Source organism: Andrena cerasifolii, chromosome 6 (genome assembly GCF_050908995.1).
Source record: "Andrena cerasifolii isolate SP2316 chromosome 6, iyAndCera1_principal, whole genome shotgun sequence".
Lineage (NCBI taxonomy): Eukaryota > Metazoa > Arthropoda > Insecta > Hymenoptera > Andrenidae > Andrena > Andrena cerasifolii.
The window spans coordinates 12,970,493-12,987,217 of NC_135123.1; the positions used below are offsets into that span (position 1 = coordinate 12,970,493).

The window sequence follows — 16,725 nt, forward strand, 5'->3', positions numbered from 1 at the left end:
CTTTTTGTTTGAGTGAATTGACCGAATGTAGAATCGGGGCTCGCGGATCGATTCCATCGGAGAGGAGGACCGAGGGATCCTCAGAAGCATGAAATCGGTTCGTCCGTATCTGTGGGTGCCGCTGATAAACCAGCGAGCAGAGTTTTCCAGGGACGGCGGAATAAGGGCTATCAATCTTCCCTTCGAAAGCGCGGTAACTTGCATCGCTGAGCAATGGGTTCACGTCACAATGTCGACCGTCTATTAATAAATGATTTAAAGCAATAACGAGCGAGATCTGATCCTCGTTAAGAGAGTGACTCGGGCTAACGCGGGATTATAGACGGTTCTCGAGTAAATAAGACGGGTCTGTAATCGTCTGACGCAAATACTCGACTAATTAGAATCGGCGAACGATTATTCTGTTTCTTTGCCATCGACATTAATCATAGGTTGGCTCGTATCACCGTGGACTAACGATAGTCTTCTCAGCACACTAACGCAAACCACAGGCGAGCGGGATGAATCTACATGTACGATAAAAAGAAACATATATGCACTATCATTCTTCTCTCTCTCTCTCTCTCTCTTTCTCTCTCCCCTCGATATTCTCCTTCCGGTAGTATGGAACTGTGGCACCAAGAAGAAAATACTCTGCCTCGTGTCAATTAGACCTTGAAGCAAACACCACGTAAAAATCACAGATTCGTATCAGCCGCTACTGTTAGTTCACCCTCTATACTAGCTCCCAATTATCACAAAGCGAAACACGTTCCCCGAACTGACCGTGATCAAAAGATTCCCTTAATAGCACTCGTATCGCTCTGATAATTCGAATAATGCAGACCCTCCCCGCGCGACTACAAACGTAATTGAAAATCAGTGTTCCAAGTGTGAAAGTTTGTCCGGTGACCACTGTCGAGCCAGCAGGAGCGGGTAAGGGTGGTTGGAGGATGCGAGGCACGACCGTGTCGTGTGAAAAAAGAAAGGAAGAAAGGAGACGAAGAAAAACAGGAATCGAAGGAAGGGTGACCGACATCGAGGCAATTGACGGAAAAACGTCGAAGGGTGCAGCTGGGTCGGTAGGTACGCGTAGGTAGGGCGGAGGGGGTGGCGCAGGTAGGGCCTGGCGTCGGACGCGCTGGGCTTTTGTGGTGGTTGATATCGACCCGCGCGGAGGGTCGGAGCTGTCGGGGGTCGTATGGCGCACGCCTGGACGGGAACGAGGACGAGGAGGTGAACGGTGGCGGCCGAGGAGAGGAGAGACGGACACGGGCGAGAGTGCGGCTCCTTGCGAGGAGTGAGGAGAGAGCACCGGCAGTAGTAACCCGGCCAGTACCCCGCGCGCGGGTGCAGCTGCATCCCGAAAACTCGTGTGTGTGGGAGTGCGTGAGAGTGGCAGCCGCGGCGTGTGTGTCCTCTGCTCGAGCACCGTGCCACGACACGCGAGCAGGGCGGAGTAGAAGAGGGTGGATCGTCGTGTTGGGCGTACGCGCGTGAACGCGGTGTCTGCGAGCCTGCCACCTCCAAGGACCAGGGGCGAGACGGCCAGGGGACCAAGCCTGCAGGTGAGGGGACGCGACCGCGACGCGGCGTGACGGGACCCGCGACAACGTAGCGGCCCGCCCGAGGAGATGTCATCCGAACGGCTGCTTCTGTGCTGCTCGACCGAGTTTCCGTGCGTGTGAGGGTTGCGCCCGGTCGAAATGTCAAGAGTGTGATAGAGGAAGGACAGGGAACGGAGCGCCATGTCACGGAGACACCAGGCCTCGAACGAGGATTCCTACCTGAGCGCGGGTAGGCCGTCGAACCTGCTGCGCACCAGCTTCAACAGCGCCAAGCTAGAGTCCCTGTACCGCGCTTCCTCCCTTCAGCAGAGACGGGGCGGCCTCGAATGCTTCCTGCTGTCGGCCCTCCTCTACGGCGCCCACACGATCGCCTCGCCGGGCCTGGAGCTGCTGGCCCGCGGCCTCACCGCGGTGTTCCTGGGCCTGAACCTCGGGCTTCTCGCCTGGGCCGAGCACAACCCCCGAGCCAAGGACGCGCTCTGGTCGGTGATACCGCACGTGGCCTGGAAGCTCTATACCGCACAGCTACTCGCTCAGCTGTTCCTCAAGTCCAACGACGTCACGCCTAGGGACGGACTAGGCTGGCTGTTGCTCTTGCTCTACCTGCTGTTCGCCACCCTGCCGCTACGACTATCCCTCTGCGCCCTACTCTCCTTCGGCACCGCGCTCGCCTATATCGTCACCGTGGTCGGCCTGTCCAAGGCACCCGCACAGATACCCATCGACGTTCTGGTAGGTTGCCGTCCGTGTCGTCTGTGCCGCCTCTGTTGGCGCTGGAACAGATGCAGGGGTGTATCAGGGACAAGCTCGACGATCGGCCCGACATCCTCGCGTTATATACCTTCGTTAGATGCGCTCTTCGCCGCCAATTATCACGGTGCACCGCGGACCCCAGGCTGTCTGCCAAACTAGGTGTGCCCCGGCTCTTATTGTTCTAGAACGCCAGGCGTCCAATAACTATGCTGAATGCGTCCCTGGGCTGTTGACTCCCGACACTCAAGTGCGCTACTGCACTCGCTCCCTGCTGCTTTTATGACATCGCTATATCTGTTCCAGCGACTATGGATTGGTGTCGGGAATGGGGATGGTCTGGGTTGGCGGTGGGTTTTACGAAGTCTACTGAAGATTTTCGGATTCAGCTTTCGGTAGCTGTTCATTGTTCTCTGTGGGTTGGTATCGGCGGTGAGGAGAGATTATTCGCTGGTGGATTTTGGGAAGACGGGTTAGAAATTCTGGGATTGATTTCACTTGGTGGAGTAAGAAAGAATCGATCGTGTACGTAAGGGTGCGAAGGGGTGGATGGAAATTCATATATTTCAGTTCGCAATAAATATTATCCGCGGTTGGAGTTAAGACGTCTCGAGCTCTCGACGATTCAAACCCACTGGAGCAATCGATTAGCCATTGAACGAGTCTCTGTTATCTCTATTGTCAGGCTTTTTAATTGACGTCTGCTTTCAAGCCTGCCCTCTATCCAAACGATTACTATCCTTAAATATTATCAAACATTAACAATTGCGTCTCCGTTGATACTTTCTAGAGCACTTTTGCCAACTGAAGATACCTTTGGGGTCACCCAGAATCCAAATTTCGAATTAACTAAAATTTCAGGTTCACTACTCCAGTGAATAGATATTTTTAGACGCAGTCTTTGAATTATTTCACTCTCTTTATCGATCTCAAACATTTCCCTTTGCTTGCCAACGATATTTACGACGCAGCCCCCTAAGTTACTCGATATTTCGCATCATTCAAGCCCGATAACGAGTAATTCACAGGCATGGAATCAGAAACTTAGCCTGTGATTTGAACTGATTGCGAGGCTCGACAATTGCTGCAGCCTATAAGCCCATGGAACTATTATAATTCGTTGGCGATACACTCCCGACCATAGACCTTACGTGTCTCTCGATCGATTGATACACAATACGCGGCGCCGTTCCTCCAACTATCCATTCCAATAAAATAACACCCTCGCAACTTCCACTCGACTTCGAAACCGTAAAATTTTCTCTGCTGCCTCGACTACGCAACAAGTTAACCCTAAGCCTGATTAACTTTTTCATTACGCAATTCCTCGAGCAATTTCTGGAAAATCATTTTCGCGATTGCGTGGCATCTCCCGCCTCTGCCTTCAATCTCCCCGGGAAGGAAATTAATTTTTGTGTAATTAAAATTGAAGAAGCCCGACTCGCCAGCGGCCCCCTTAAACCCTAGCCTTCGTGCTCATCTTTCTCTTCAACGAGAATCCTTGCTTGTTCTTTCGCCACAGCCTCGTTCTCTCGATCATCGTAACTCCCCATCAGGGGGGGGGGGGGTGGTTAATTAGCAGTTTTTGTCGATACAGGAGCTCGCCCGGTTGCTGATTAAAGACGACGATGTCCCGTGGGCAAAAGGCGACTCGAGGAAGGGGTGGACGAGCAAGAAAAGTTCGTAATTAAGCGGGGAAGTTCGCGAGACGTAGCGGATCGGGGTCGTGGAAGAAAACGGCTGAATTCAGGGGATATCAGGGCGGCCGTTTCGACGGCGAAAAGCCCGATTAATTGAACTTCTGATCGGGGATGGCCGGTAATGAGCAATCTGTCGCGACTATTAGCATCGCAAATTCGTGTCGGGGCTGGAATGCAACGGCAGGAAGCTCCGACGATTGCCCGGCGGAAAGCAGGCGAAATTGAAAACTTTCGGCGGAGCTTCTTGCGCCGGTGTTGCTTCCACGGGATTAGACTCGCCTGGATCGATCGTTCGCCGAGTTTCGACAAGATTTATGGGGTATAAACGGTTTGTCTCCTGGCGAATTCGACGGGTCTGCTGGCAGCGAAGGAACATCCGAATTTTAATGATGGACGAGGGGGGTAATTTCTCGCTAATTTTCTGTCGCGAAGCACCGCCATTAAAAGCGTCTCCTCCCCGGGGAATTTCCACGGATCCCCCCAGCATCGTTCCACGGTCTGGTGTTGGAGAATTGCTCTCCGGCACCAGGCACCGAAACGGAGACGCGGCTCTGCACTTCGAGCGTCGGTGAAAGTTTTAAGCATCGCGTTTCCCGTGTAAAGAAAAAAAAAATGACGAAGCTTCCATGCATTGTGCTCGTTCGTTTAGAAGTTAAAATTGGACGTTCTGGCCGCGAGTAACGAAACCTAATGACCGTCTTCCTGTTAAAAATTGGAGAAACCTATACACAGCTGCGGTGGAAGTGGGGCGTTCCGCCCGGAGATTCGTCAGAATGTCTAAACGAATTGTAATTGCGTAATGCGAGGTTTTATATGCATTACGAATACAATTGGAATCTGAAATATTCGAAAAACCTTGATAGGTCTCGAGAATTTTAACGAGTTTTCTCTTTCTTATTCACCGAACAAAGGCTCGCCAAGTCTTTCAACATCCTCGACGACTTCCAAAAATTCCTAAACCTCGTATATAACATTCGAAGCCTGCTGCAATCTACGGCAAAACGCCGAGCGGTACTAGCACGCATCCACCCACTCGAACGTTAATCAATTTACGAAGTTGCTTCGCGGCAATCGGTTGCAACAAATATCATCGACTTTCGTTCGCTATTCCCAGCATCGCGGAAGCCATGGCCGAAAATACACCGTGGACTGTCACGGGGCAGGATTTCCGCTGCAAATCTCCCTAGACAAGAGCGATCGCGAAAGCGAAAGTTGGAGGCGTACACGTGGTTCTATCGTTAGTGACACTCGAGTAGAGTTCGGTCAATGGTAGTTTAAAATAGAGAGAGGCAGAGAGAGAGAGAGAGAGAGAGAGAGAGAGGGACAGAAAGAGAGATGCGCAATGACGCGACATGCCGCCTTTTCCCATGCACGACGCCCGATCGGTTTTCAATGGCAGGAACGTTTCTTTGAAACGCCATTCAGTTGACGAACCCAGCCACGTCGGTTCGAACGGTAATTCCAATGATCGTCAGCTGTTTAATGAACCCTCCAAGGGGTTCCCCGGAGCCTGGCAACCCTTTCACTCACGGGCATGTGCGAGGAGAGCGACGCGTTTAGCTTCTTGCACCGAGTGGAATGTTATTCATGAGTAGAAGTTTACAGCGCGTCAAGTTGAAGACCAGGTACCAGACGGGTATCCCCTGTCCGTTCAGGAAATACAGATCAGATGCAATTGAATGGACAGCGCCTGTATTAATAGCCGGCGACGCGCGCCCAAAGGTATTCTTCTTTACTGATATCCTTCCTGCAGAGAGTTCAATCAGAATTCGCCCATTATTTCTGCGTGACAAACGATCCCAGCGGACGCGCTCGAATGGTGAATGGCGCGCTATCGAGCGTGGTGGATCAAACACAGGACGTCGGACGGTTTCCCGTGAAATACGTGAAATTAAAACCAGGGAGGCGTGGAGGCGTCTGTTCCCAGCGGTGCAGGAACTAGTCGTTTCACGGATGACGCGGCACCATGCTCTCCGCCCCCCCTCAGATGAGTGGGGCAATTCAATTTCGCCCAACAAATTCGAACGTCATCCAGGAATACGGAAGCGAGCGGATTGAAAGCTTTCCGAACAGGCTACGAGACCGGTCCGATCGAACCGACGTGCACGCCTGGCTTGTGGAACAAAAGTGGCTTATCGATCGGCTTTCTTGGAAATTTAGCGACGCTTTCATCGTACCCCCGGACTTCGTGCTTGGAACGCTGCGGCGAGGACGTCGATGCGGCGTATTGATAATAATATTTGACAGGCTGATTATTTCTCCCGATTATGATTAGGATTTCTATGAACAGGAGTGTTTGGAGATGTTGGGGTATTTGGTGTATTCGCGTTGGGGTGGTTAGGTAATGAGGTGTTGGGGGATTTTAGGTCGTTAAAGTGTCGAAGAATGAAACTCTTCCAGTTTAGTTGATTCATTTATTTTCCTAATGCGATCCAGAATATCTGCTATGTAAAATCCTCATTGGAGCTTTCCCACAGGTCCTGACAGTGACACTCTCCACCGGCGCAATGCTGCTAGGCGCTTCCAGCTATTCCTTAACGGAATTCCAGCAACGTCGAGCCTTCCTCGAGACCAGACAGAGCCTGGAGGTTCAACTGGTGATCGAGGAGCAAAGCGCCGAGCAGGAGAGGCTGCTCCTCAGCGTCCTCCCCGAGCACGTAGCGGTGAAGATGCGACAGGACCTCGGCGCTTCGTTGGACACGCAGTTCAAGAAGATCTATATGTCGAGACACGAGAATGTGTCGATCCTCTATGCGGACATCGTCGGCTTCACCGCCATCTCCTCCACCTACAGCGCCAGCGAGCTCGTGAAGATTCTGAACGAGCTGTTCGCACGATTCGATCAGCTCAGCGAGAGGTACGTTGCGATTAGTTCCTCGGGAACAGCTAGCGAAAGCTTTCGTAGTAGAACGGTGTATCTTGCTATCGATTTGTGACCGGCACGGAGGAGAAATCACGATGCAATTTGTAATTCCAAGGGATCGCCCGATAAACGCTCGGAAGACAAACGGATTAATCGACGTGGAAGGTATTGGCGGCGCGAAAGAATTCGTTCAGTTTACAATCCACTCGACTGACCCGGATAGAAACGGCGCCGCGACCCCTCCCTTCCGGCGGATAATGAAAATCCTGAAATTGCCAGCCGCGAAATTGACTTTATCGGGGAATTCCGCCGAGTACTTCTCTCCGTCCCGTCGCGCCAGATCCTCGGAGACTCGCGAGTCCTTCGCGGGGCGTCTCCTGGCAATCGATACGTCCCGGGGACGAACTGGTATCGTTACTGCGCGTCCCACGAACCGATATGATTTCGTTGAATGCTCGAAGCTTCTACTGTGTCGTTAGACATCTTACGTTGGATCGTCAGATCTCCGACGAATGTCGATAGTTCGATTTCTCGGGGCTCTAAAGACTCTCTTATTGGCTGGCGTCGGGTTCAGCCTGGCTCTGCTCCACCTCGGGGGGAAGAGAAATTGGAATTTGTTTGGCAGAAATAACGTAAAAGACTGCGAAGGACTGTTGAGGAACTGGGGCGAGAAATGCGAATGCTTTTGACCTTAGGAGTCAGGAATTTAAAAAAAATATGTCACCGCTGGAGATCGCCTTTATTTATCCTCCCTCTAAGCAGATATATAAAAACGTCGAGCAGACAAAGTAAGAAGAAAGGGAAGAAACGTATCAGCCGCGGATTCACCCGCCGTGTAACGCCAGCGCCAGTAGTATAGCTCAGCGTATCTTCCACTTGAAACACTTCTCGACATGTACACTTCTTTCCACTCGCTAAGCACCGACTCGAAACGAAGCAAGGAACTAAGTCCCCTTCCTTCCCCTTCCTGAAATTAAAATCTCGCCACTCAACCCCATTTCCACGTCACTATTTCGATCTCGAGTTGCCAGTGGTGCAGCCAATATACCACACCGTCGCTGACTTATTCCACTTAAGAGGCTCATCAACGCGCGGGTGTATCTTTCTTATCAGCAGACCTGTACTTTAATCCAGTATTTCACTTCGATGCACCGCCCGAACTGCCCAGTCTTTCACTAACCGTCGAGAGACGAATTTTCAGGTACGAGCAGCTGCGAATCAAGATCCTCGGCGACTGTTACTACTGCATAAGCGGGGCTCCTGTCGAAAGGACGGACCACGCTGTTCTGTGTGTCTACATGGGCCTGTCCATGGTGGACGCCATCAAGTACGTCCAGCAGACAACGAACAGCCCTGTTGACATGAGGGTGGGCATACACACTGGGGCGGTTCTCGCTGGTGTCCTCGGACAGAGGCAGTGGCAGTTCGATGTTTACAGCAAGGACGTCGAGCTGGCGAACAAGATGGAGAGCAGTGGAAGGGCAGGGTGAGATATTATTGTTAATTTATTAATTCTAGGCAGGAATATTTGCTTGGCTACGACCGAGAGAAAAGGAATCTTCGAACACTACATCGCTAAAATTTCACGACACGCTGAAAGCTATCGATACGCCGGCATATCAAAGGCGTCCTTAACGCTCGCGGTCACATAATGAGCGCACTCCCCGTGTATATTTTTGACATTAATTAGCCGGAGAAACGCCTGGGGAGCGATTTTGAATGCCCCCGGTCGCGCTTTAATTTCAGCCAGCCGTATTAAAGGGTGAAATGTCTGCATCGCCCTGGCGAAACCTACCCCTCGGCGCACAGTGGGCCGGATTTAAAGTTTGCCGCCTTTTGGCTCTTTTTTTTAAGATATCGGAATGAAATTTACGCCAAGAAATAGGAAAGAATTATTCCTTTCCAATGATGTATAATTTAATATTTTTTACATTTATCTATTTACTTATTTTTCCATTTTTTTAAACTTATTTGTGATAAAAAAAATTAGTTCTGTTTAATTGCTACCTTATAAAAATATTGCAATTGGTCAAATGATATTTATCGCAAAAGCCTGGTCTTTAATTTAAACAAACCTTGCTACTTTCCTTTATTATTCGACTTTTCCTTCTAATATGGAAGCGAAAAGTTTCCCCAAACATGTTACTTAAACCACTGTAAAGGGCATTAAATAAGGTAGCAAATAAACAGAATTAATTTTTTTTATCACAAATAAGTTAAAAAAAAATAAATAAATGTAAAAAAATATTAAATTATACATCATTGGAAAGGAACAATTTTTTCCTATTTTTTGGCGCAAATTTCATTCCAATATCTTAAAAAAAAACCCAAGAGGCGGCAAATTTTAAATCCGGCCCACTGTGCGGCGCCTTCGCTTTAACAGCCTACTGACACAATTGTTTCGCCTAGCTTGTGGTACACTGACGTTCCAAGCACTCCCTTGCAGCGAGAAATTCGTGCGAGACACTGTCGCGGTAAAAGCTAATCGTAAAACAGAGAAAGTACGTAATCATAGATCTCCAAGGGAACTTTCCAGTTACTTTCTACTTCTGCTTCTCAAATTGCTTCGTCAAGTATCCGCTGCCTTCCCCTCGCGCATTTTGTTGCGCCCCAAATTGGCCCCCGTCTGAATAGGGGTAACAGGAGACGCTTTGAAACCCAAAACGGGTAAATCCATTTCCCCCCCCCGAGCCCTTTGCGCCATCCGAGCGGCGGAACGAAAGGCGAGTGCGCGAATAACAGGCCGTTGAAATACTTGAAGGAGGGTACACATCTCGAACGTGACTCTGAGCTTCCTGAACGGGGAGTTCGAGGTCGAGCCGGCCCGCGGCGAGGACAGGGAGGAGGCGCTGCAGAAGGCGGGCATCGTCACTTACTTCATCGTCAGGGCGCTGAAGCCCTTCAAGCCGGCTGTCACCAAGAGCCTGGCGTCTCTGACGGACCAGGAGACCTCGAGGATGACGATGGAGAGCGCCAGGGATATACGAAACAAGGAGGACTCGGAGGAGTTCAGGCAGAGGCTGAGGAAGGAACTCGACAGCAAAGGTGGAGGCAATCCCTTCGATTCATAGAACGTAGAACGCTAGTAGCTTCGTCTGATATCACGATACACCTTCATAGAACTCTAGCTGTCTCAGGTTTTACCTTTCAAGCAGCTTCGTGACTAATTTAACAACGAGTCGTGTGAACAGGTGGAGGGGCAGATCTAAAGGGCCACGCGCATTGGTTGACGCTGAGGTTCAAGGACACAAAAGTGGAGTCCGCGTTTCACCACGCCGAGGAAGCTTTTTCACCGTTGTCCCTGATCGGTGGGCCGTTGGTAATGGTCTGCGCCGCCCCAGTTTGGAGGTTTCAGCCATGGGGTCCCTTCACATGGGGTGGCTTAGGGGTGGTCGTGCTGTTTGCCGTGGTGCTGGCGGGCGCCACTTGTTTGGGCAGCGCTATAAAGGCTATGTGGCTGAGGAGAGCTCTCGCTTTGATGATGACCTTCTCCCTGGGTGACTTTTTGCTTCTCGATATGGTACGTTCATCCACTGTGTTATTTCAGACATTTCTACACAATCTACTTAGCCTGTCACTTATTCCTGAGTCTAGTCCATAGAATCTTGTGCGCTTGTGTATTTGTAAACGAGAATCGCACCCATAGATACGCTCGAGAGCTAATTGCATCGAAAGTTGAGACGTCCGATTCGATAATAGTAATAAGTCTCAGCGAAGATTACAAGTCTCCGATGAATTGGTTGGTTTCAGTCCCCTAAAGAATTAACTGTTCAACACTTCACAGAGCAACTGCGTGGTCATTGAGGAACAGATTCCGGCGTTTAACGCCACGGTCACCCTGTCGACGAAATGCCCCTATCCTTCTTATTACTCGTACATCGGCGTCCTCACCCTGGTGGCGATCTCGATGCCGACCTACATATGCTACCTCGGCAAGGCGTACCTGATGTACAGCATCGCCGGCATACAGTGTTTCATCAACATCTGGCTGCTGGGCTCCAAGCTGGACTGGGAGGACCACGCCTCCTCGCCCCTCGAACCAGGCCAGTTCCCATCGAAGTACTGCCTGTCGGCCACCTTGCTCATCGTGGCCACGTCGTTGGTCATCGTGGCTCGATACGTGAGTAACTGAACTCCGTTCCCACCGAGCCCGCTTCCATGTCAGCGGTTCCCGTGTTTCTCGTTTTTATCGAAAGCCTCCTGAGCAAATACATCAGAATCGAGGACGCGCTCTCGAGCGCTCGAGCGTCGATTATACATCCCGCAAAAACCCTCGAACCCGGTCCGTCAATATTATTTCCCGCCGGGCACAGTGACAGTGGCTCGCGATCAGCGCTTTCACGGATGAAATCGCGCCAGGAGTGCCCCGTTATAGCAAACGGACGCCGCGGAATTGCTTTGCCAACTACGAGCTCCCTTTTGTTCTGCTCGATCGACCCCATCAATCAGAGTCGGTTTAATCAGTGGAAAAACGAGCTTCTTCTGACACGGGCGAGCTCGGAGGAGTGGTTAAGGATTGGAAAGAGGCGGGAGAGGGGTGGGTTGGGTGCTCGATTCGGGTGACTCGAGGATGGTGGAATCGATTTACAGGCGGAGAAGTCCAGAAGGATGCTGTACCTTCGTGGTCGCGAGGTAGTGGCGCAGAGGGAGAGGGCTGCTGACATGACCTGCAGAAATGGCGTGCTGATATACAACATCCTGCCGCCCCACGTGGCCGCCTACTTCCTGTCCAGGGCGAGACACCACGACGACCTCTACAGCCAGAGCTACGCGGAGGTTGGCGTGCTGTTCGCCAGCATGCCGAACTTCGCCGACTTCTACAGCGAGGAGAGCATCAACAACCAGGGCCTCGAGTGTCTCAGGTTTCTGAACGAAGTCATATCCGACTTCGACGCGGTGAGTCAGCCTCCATTCGCAATTACGAAGCTCGCGGGGATAAAAGAGCACTATGGAGACTCGTCTTTGCCGTTCTGTCCGACAGATCCTCGACCAGCACAAGTTCAAGGATATCATCAAGATAAAGACGATAGGCTCGACGTACATGGCCGCGTCAGGGATAACAGAGTCCGAGGAGCCTGAGGACGCGCCGCGATGGGGCCACCTCTGCACCCTGGTCGAATTCGCACTGGAGCTGAAGAAAGCCTTGTCGAGCATCAACGAGCAGAGCTTCAACCACTTCGTCCTGAAGATGGGCATCAATCACGGCCCGGTGACCGCTGGGGTCATCGGGGCCAGGAAGCCTCATTACGATATCTGGGGCAACACCGTGAACGTGGCGTCCAGGATGGAGAGCACCGGGAGGGTCGGTTGCATCCAGGTACAATCTCACACGACGCTTCCCCTATTGAAAATTCTTATATGCGTTTCCATCTCGAATTAACCATATTCCTCGGAGGAATCGTCGTTCTCTTCAATGCCACTTGCACCCTGAAACTGACAGCGACCTGCCGATTGATCTCCACATTCGACGAACGTTGCAATCGTAGGTCACTGACGAGACAAGGAGGATCCTGGAACCCTTCGGCTTCGGTTTCGAGCAACGCGGCCTGGTGTTCGTCAAGGGCAAGGGTCAGCTGCTCACCCACTACCTGGTGTCCAAGGACGGCGTGTCCTTGAACCTGGACAGCGACCTGCCGGTCGAACCCACTCATCCGATCATCTACCAGTAGGCTACTACTCGAAGGCTCTAAAACTGCAACGCAAACACTTCCTCGTTCACGAAGACAGGTTTCTCTCCCCCTTGAACCCTCCGCGGGGTGGTTCGAGCCGAAGGGACAAGGAAATCGTCGGCGAGGATCGGCGGCCGTGAGGCACGCGTCGATCCCGCGAGATATAGGGAAATGTAACGGGAGGAACGAATTGTAGGCGATTCTAAGTGTGTTCTTGTACTGCGAGCAGATGAGGGATCTGCGAGGTTAGAAAATGTTGTATACGAATGGAACGGAAATCGAGCGGGGGACGAAGGATGTTTCTCAAGATAAAAATGATCGAGAACAGAGCTGGGCAGTTTCGATCGATTTTACCGCGTAAGAGCGTAGAAGGTTTCCTTTTAAAGCAGTTAGTTATCCTTTTTTTTTATAGATTTTTTATTGACACAAAGCTGAAGACACTTGGCTAACTCGGAAAGTATTGAAACTGTGTTCAATGAGAATTTTTAAAGACGCCCAGCTCTGGCGAGAAGGTGAACTGTCGCCGTTGCCACCGATGAATGATCTCTTACCGCTGTTGCGACCGCAGTCTACTGCTAATGTCGATCGTATTAGCACGGAGTATGTTCATCGAAGAACAGGGTACAAATTGAAGAAATAAGTAGGTTTAGGGAGCTTGCGCGAATATTCAACGGGGACCCTCGATTCGAGAGGGGATCCCCTAGGGGACGATGTTTTTCGTCGCTCAACTAGTCGTGGTCTTCGAATTGACCGTTGTAAATTGTTTTAACTAAGATTAGGCCTTCAAAAGAGTCCTATTTTACGTAGACCTGTGCACCTGCGAGGTAAGAAGACTCATCGGCAGTAGTCTGCCTCAAAGGAATCCATTAAACGGTGGGGGAAAAATTGAATCCGAAACTACCGAACCTTGATGCATCAATTTAATATTATCGTCGGGCCGTAAACGCCGATCTAATCTATCGTTGCGAAGATTTTATACTAAATTATAGTTCTCACTGGTGTAGTAGGCGCAATCTTCAATTTGCAGGGCTGTTAAAATTACAATCCAAGAATTCATTCGAATCGTGCATATCTAGGATAAGCATGGTTCCGCGGATAAAAGGGAGAGTTAATATGGTTCAGAGAAGGGAGATACGCGTCTATAGTCGGGGCGAGGTTAATTGGCCAGCCAGAATCACTGACGGGCTACCCCCACTCTTACCATTCCCCGCCATCTCGCGTAAATTCGAAGGCACGTGTCCCCTGCAAGGGTGGGGGAAGTGTTCCTGCGTGGCCCTTGGATTTCGCCCGGACTGTAAACGATCGTCGGCCATTCTCGTCGCTCTAGAGTCGATACGTAACTTAAGAAAGTGTCTAGGTCGTAATCGTTGTGGTAGATCGCTGATCTTGACTCTATTTTTCTAGATCCCGCGACGTGCACGTTCGATGTTAATTAACAGCAGGCGCCGGCGGTCAATTAGTGGTGAGGCTCTATTTCCTTCTAACGTGGCTCGCGGAGATCTCGAGGTTCTTCTCGGTCATTCGATTATCGTCAACTGTGTGCTTTCCTACGATCTCGGTCGAATTCTTGCAACGCGATATATCAAGTGATCGCCACTGAATCGACGAACGTAATAATACTCAAGGATAGAGCAAAGTGACGCTATTCACGGGGTCCCGGAGGTGCAGAACGCTTGCTGGGTTCTCAAGTCCTAACTGGGTTTAAAGGTAACCCTATCCTCTTCGAACGAGATCGTTTGTAAAAATTCGATCTCGAATGTAATTACCTAAGGTAGCCGAGTCACACGGAGCAGGGCTAATCGTCGTATAATTGGCGGTTCAGTGTGGATAGGGTACTGTCGGTGGAAACTTAATCGAGTACTCCCCAAACGAGCACGAAAGTATGGAATTGCGTACCGTTAGTCGGATAGAAACTCGACGAACTTCGTCACTCTGAAACTTCGCACGATTCTGGAAACGGAGGAGCACTTTCGGCAGGACGAGAGCTGATAACGTGGTAAGGAAGACATCGAAACGCGACGTGGAATCGCTTCCATGTACTCTTTTCTTTTTTTCTTAACGTGCGTTTGCTGGAGAATTGAGAGAACGGGACGGGGGGAATGCGTGCGATCGAGGGAGAGAGCAGTGCGAAAAGGGGTGAAGAGTGAAATCTCATGATCTAGGTGCGCGCTTAGGAAATGCGGTTGAAAGTGCGAGCGCCGGTTTCGACGTTAATTCCTTTAAATAGAATCTATCCCTTTCTGTTCTACACGCGAGGAAAGATGGGAAGCCGAGTGGTTTTGTATCGAAATATTCTAAATTAGAGCGAATTACAGCATCCCGTTACAAGCGACATCGAATTGAAAGGGCGCTTGCACGGTCAACAGCGCGATTCAAGGAAGATTCGTCGGTAAAAGAATCTCTATAGTTTCTAATTCAATTATATTTTTCTGCGAACAGAGTCGTCGATTTATATTAGATTGCGGCGGGGATTTCTTAGGAGTTTAGATTCGATTTACTTCTCAATATACAAGGCATTTCATAAAGCTCCCGGCATTACTCGCTCGCGAACGATTCCTCTGATAAGGGTGAAGAAATTTTGAGGAGTAACGTTCCCTAGAGTAACTCGAGTAACGAGAGACTTTCCGGGGGAAGTTGCTCCTTGGAGTCTTATGGTTCTTGCTTTGGAGATTCGTTTCGGTGTGTCAAGGGCTTTGTGAAACATCCTGGGTCATTAGTAGGATGATGTTCGTTCATACAATCGACGTAATCGAAGACTATAGAACTCGATACACGATCACCGATATAATAATTTATTTTTCTACAGTTTGAGTCGCCGAGTTGATCGCAGACCAAAGATGACTCGAGTTCGTACAACGCACACGATTATGATGGGAGGGAACGAGGGGGCAGTTGTTAATCCTTTCGTCGAGGAACTCTTCGAACGCGGAGCAGTCTGAATTAGTCCTGCACGGTTCACGGAAAAGTCGAGCGCACGAGACTTATATTTAAGTACAAAATCGTGGACGCGGTAGAGAGTTCTTATTCGCGCCCTGTTTTTTAACGGGCGGCTCGTTTAAGGTTCAAACGAAGGATATCTACTTCATAGTTGACTCTATCTGGTAGTCTTTTCTCCAACGATACGTTGCCCATATTTCATATAACCTACGTGCAGCGCGAAAGGATTAAAGGGGGAGACAGGAGCGGAGGTGTAACTGGAGAAAGCACGGCCTAAGCGCGATTAAAAGCGGGCAGACTGGATAGATATAGCGATAGAGGAGCACGGAGGATCGAATCGAACTCTTTCGAAGGAAAGCTGGCTGAAAACTTTTCCACTTTGCTCACTTAACCCTTCGACACCTACGAAAATACTCGCTCGAATAGCCTCTTGTAAGTGTCACTGCGACGCCAGTGAAGCATTCCCGTATTAGGGCAGTGAAAATGCCCCTCCCATATACAAATTAAGCTCCCCAACAAGTCTGATACTCTAGTCAACCCCCCTTTCCTTTCTAGACAATCGAAGGTCTTTCCTTCGTCAGGGCTTCAGAGTGGCACGAGAGAAACGGGAGAGAAGAAATCAGCACGCGATACTTAACCCTCAAACCTTTTCCCAACGGACCCGATCGACGCGCTACACGCGTCTCCGCGCTCCCGAGAGACGGAAACGAAGGGAGGGCACGCGAATGGGTGGCACAATCGCGCTAATACTCGCGTCGGATCAGGCGGGGATCTTGTAAAGTAGCAATAAAAGGAAATTCGTGTACATACATACGTTGCGTATAACAGAAGACGTCGGGTCGATTTGTGCGGGCCAGGGGCAGAGAGGGGCGGGAATTTGTCTGTCTTTTTAGCGTCATCGTAGACGAGAAGCCAGGGGAGAGCGACCCAGCCGAATGTGTGTGTGTATAGTCGTGTAAGGAGAATTATATCATTGTAGATATATCCTAGTACCTTAGATGTGAGACTACGAAGAGGGAACACTTGTTGTAAACTTTCAAAGTATACTTCTTCAGACACAGAGGGACGAAGACACGCCGGGGGACTCATGGGAGTCGGGTGGAATCACGCGACTGTAAAATAAATGGCTTCTTTGCCGATGTAAAGGAACGTTTCTTGCGTCGCCAGCCCACCTTCCTCTTCAATTTCCAGATCCAACGTACGAAGGGGTGCTCTTCATTTTTATTTCGTGCTTCGCTTTTGTATATTTAAGGAGCATG

At 50.3% G+C, this 16,725-nt stretch overlaps 1 protein-coding gene across 3 annotated transcripts; it reads left to right on the forward strand.

Moving 5' to 3' along the window:
• Positions 1-66: 66 nt before the first annotated feature.
• On the forward strand, positions 67-16,611 carry Ac3 (adenylate cyclase 3). Of its 3 annotated transcripts, none has more exons than XM_076815372.1 (9): positions 67-193; positions 6,475-6,854; positions 8,062-8,346; positions 9,622-9,905; positions 10,052-10,380; positions 10,645-10,980; positions 11,451-11,756; positions 11,842-12,177; positions 12,347-16,611. In XM_076815372.1, exons 1-9 carry the CDS (start codon positions 89-91, stop codon positions 12,527-12,529), a joined length of 2,544 nt encoding a protein of 847 aa, XP_076671487.1. In that variant the 5' UTR covers positions 67-88; the 3' UTR covers positions 12,530-16,611. The 3 variants fall into 3 exon arrangements, with proteins under 3 accessions (XP_076671487.1, XP_076671486.1, XP_076671488.1); XM_076815371.1 differs by lacking the exon at positions 67-193 and adding an exon at positions 1,093-2,279; XM_076815373.1 differs by lacking the exon at positions 67-193 and adding an exon at positions 2,459-4,115.
• The last annotated feature ends 114 nt before the right edge of the window (positions 16,612-16,725 follow it).

Bases quoted from the DNA above. Each gene is read 5' to 3' on its own strand.
- Ac3 (XM_076815371.1), top strand. From the start codon at position 1,728: ATGTCACGGAGACACCAGGCCTCGAACGAGGATTCCTACCTGAGCGCG. The intron at 10,381-10,644 runs GTACGTTCATCC...AACACTTCACAG, and splicing joins ACTTTTTGCTTCTCGATATG to AGCAACTGCGTGGTCATTGA. The intron at 12,178-12,346 runs GTACAATCTCAC...TTGCAATCGTAG, and splicing joins GGAGGGTCGGTTGCATCCAG to GTCACTGACGAGACAAGGAG.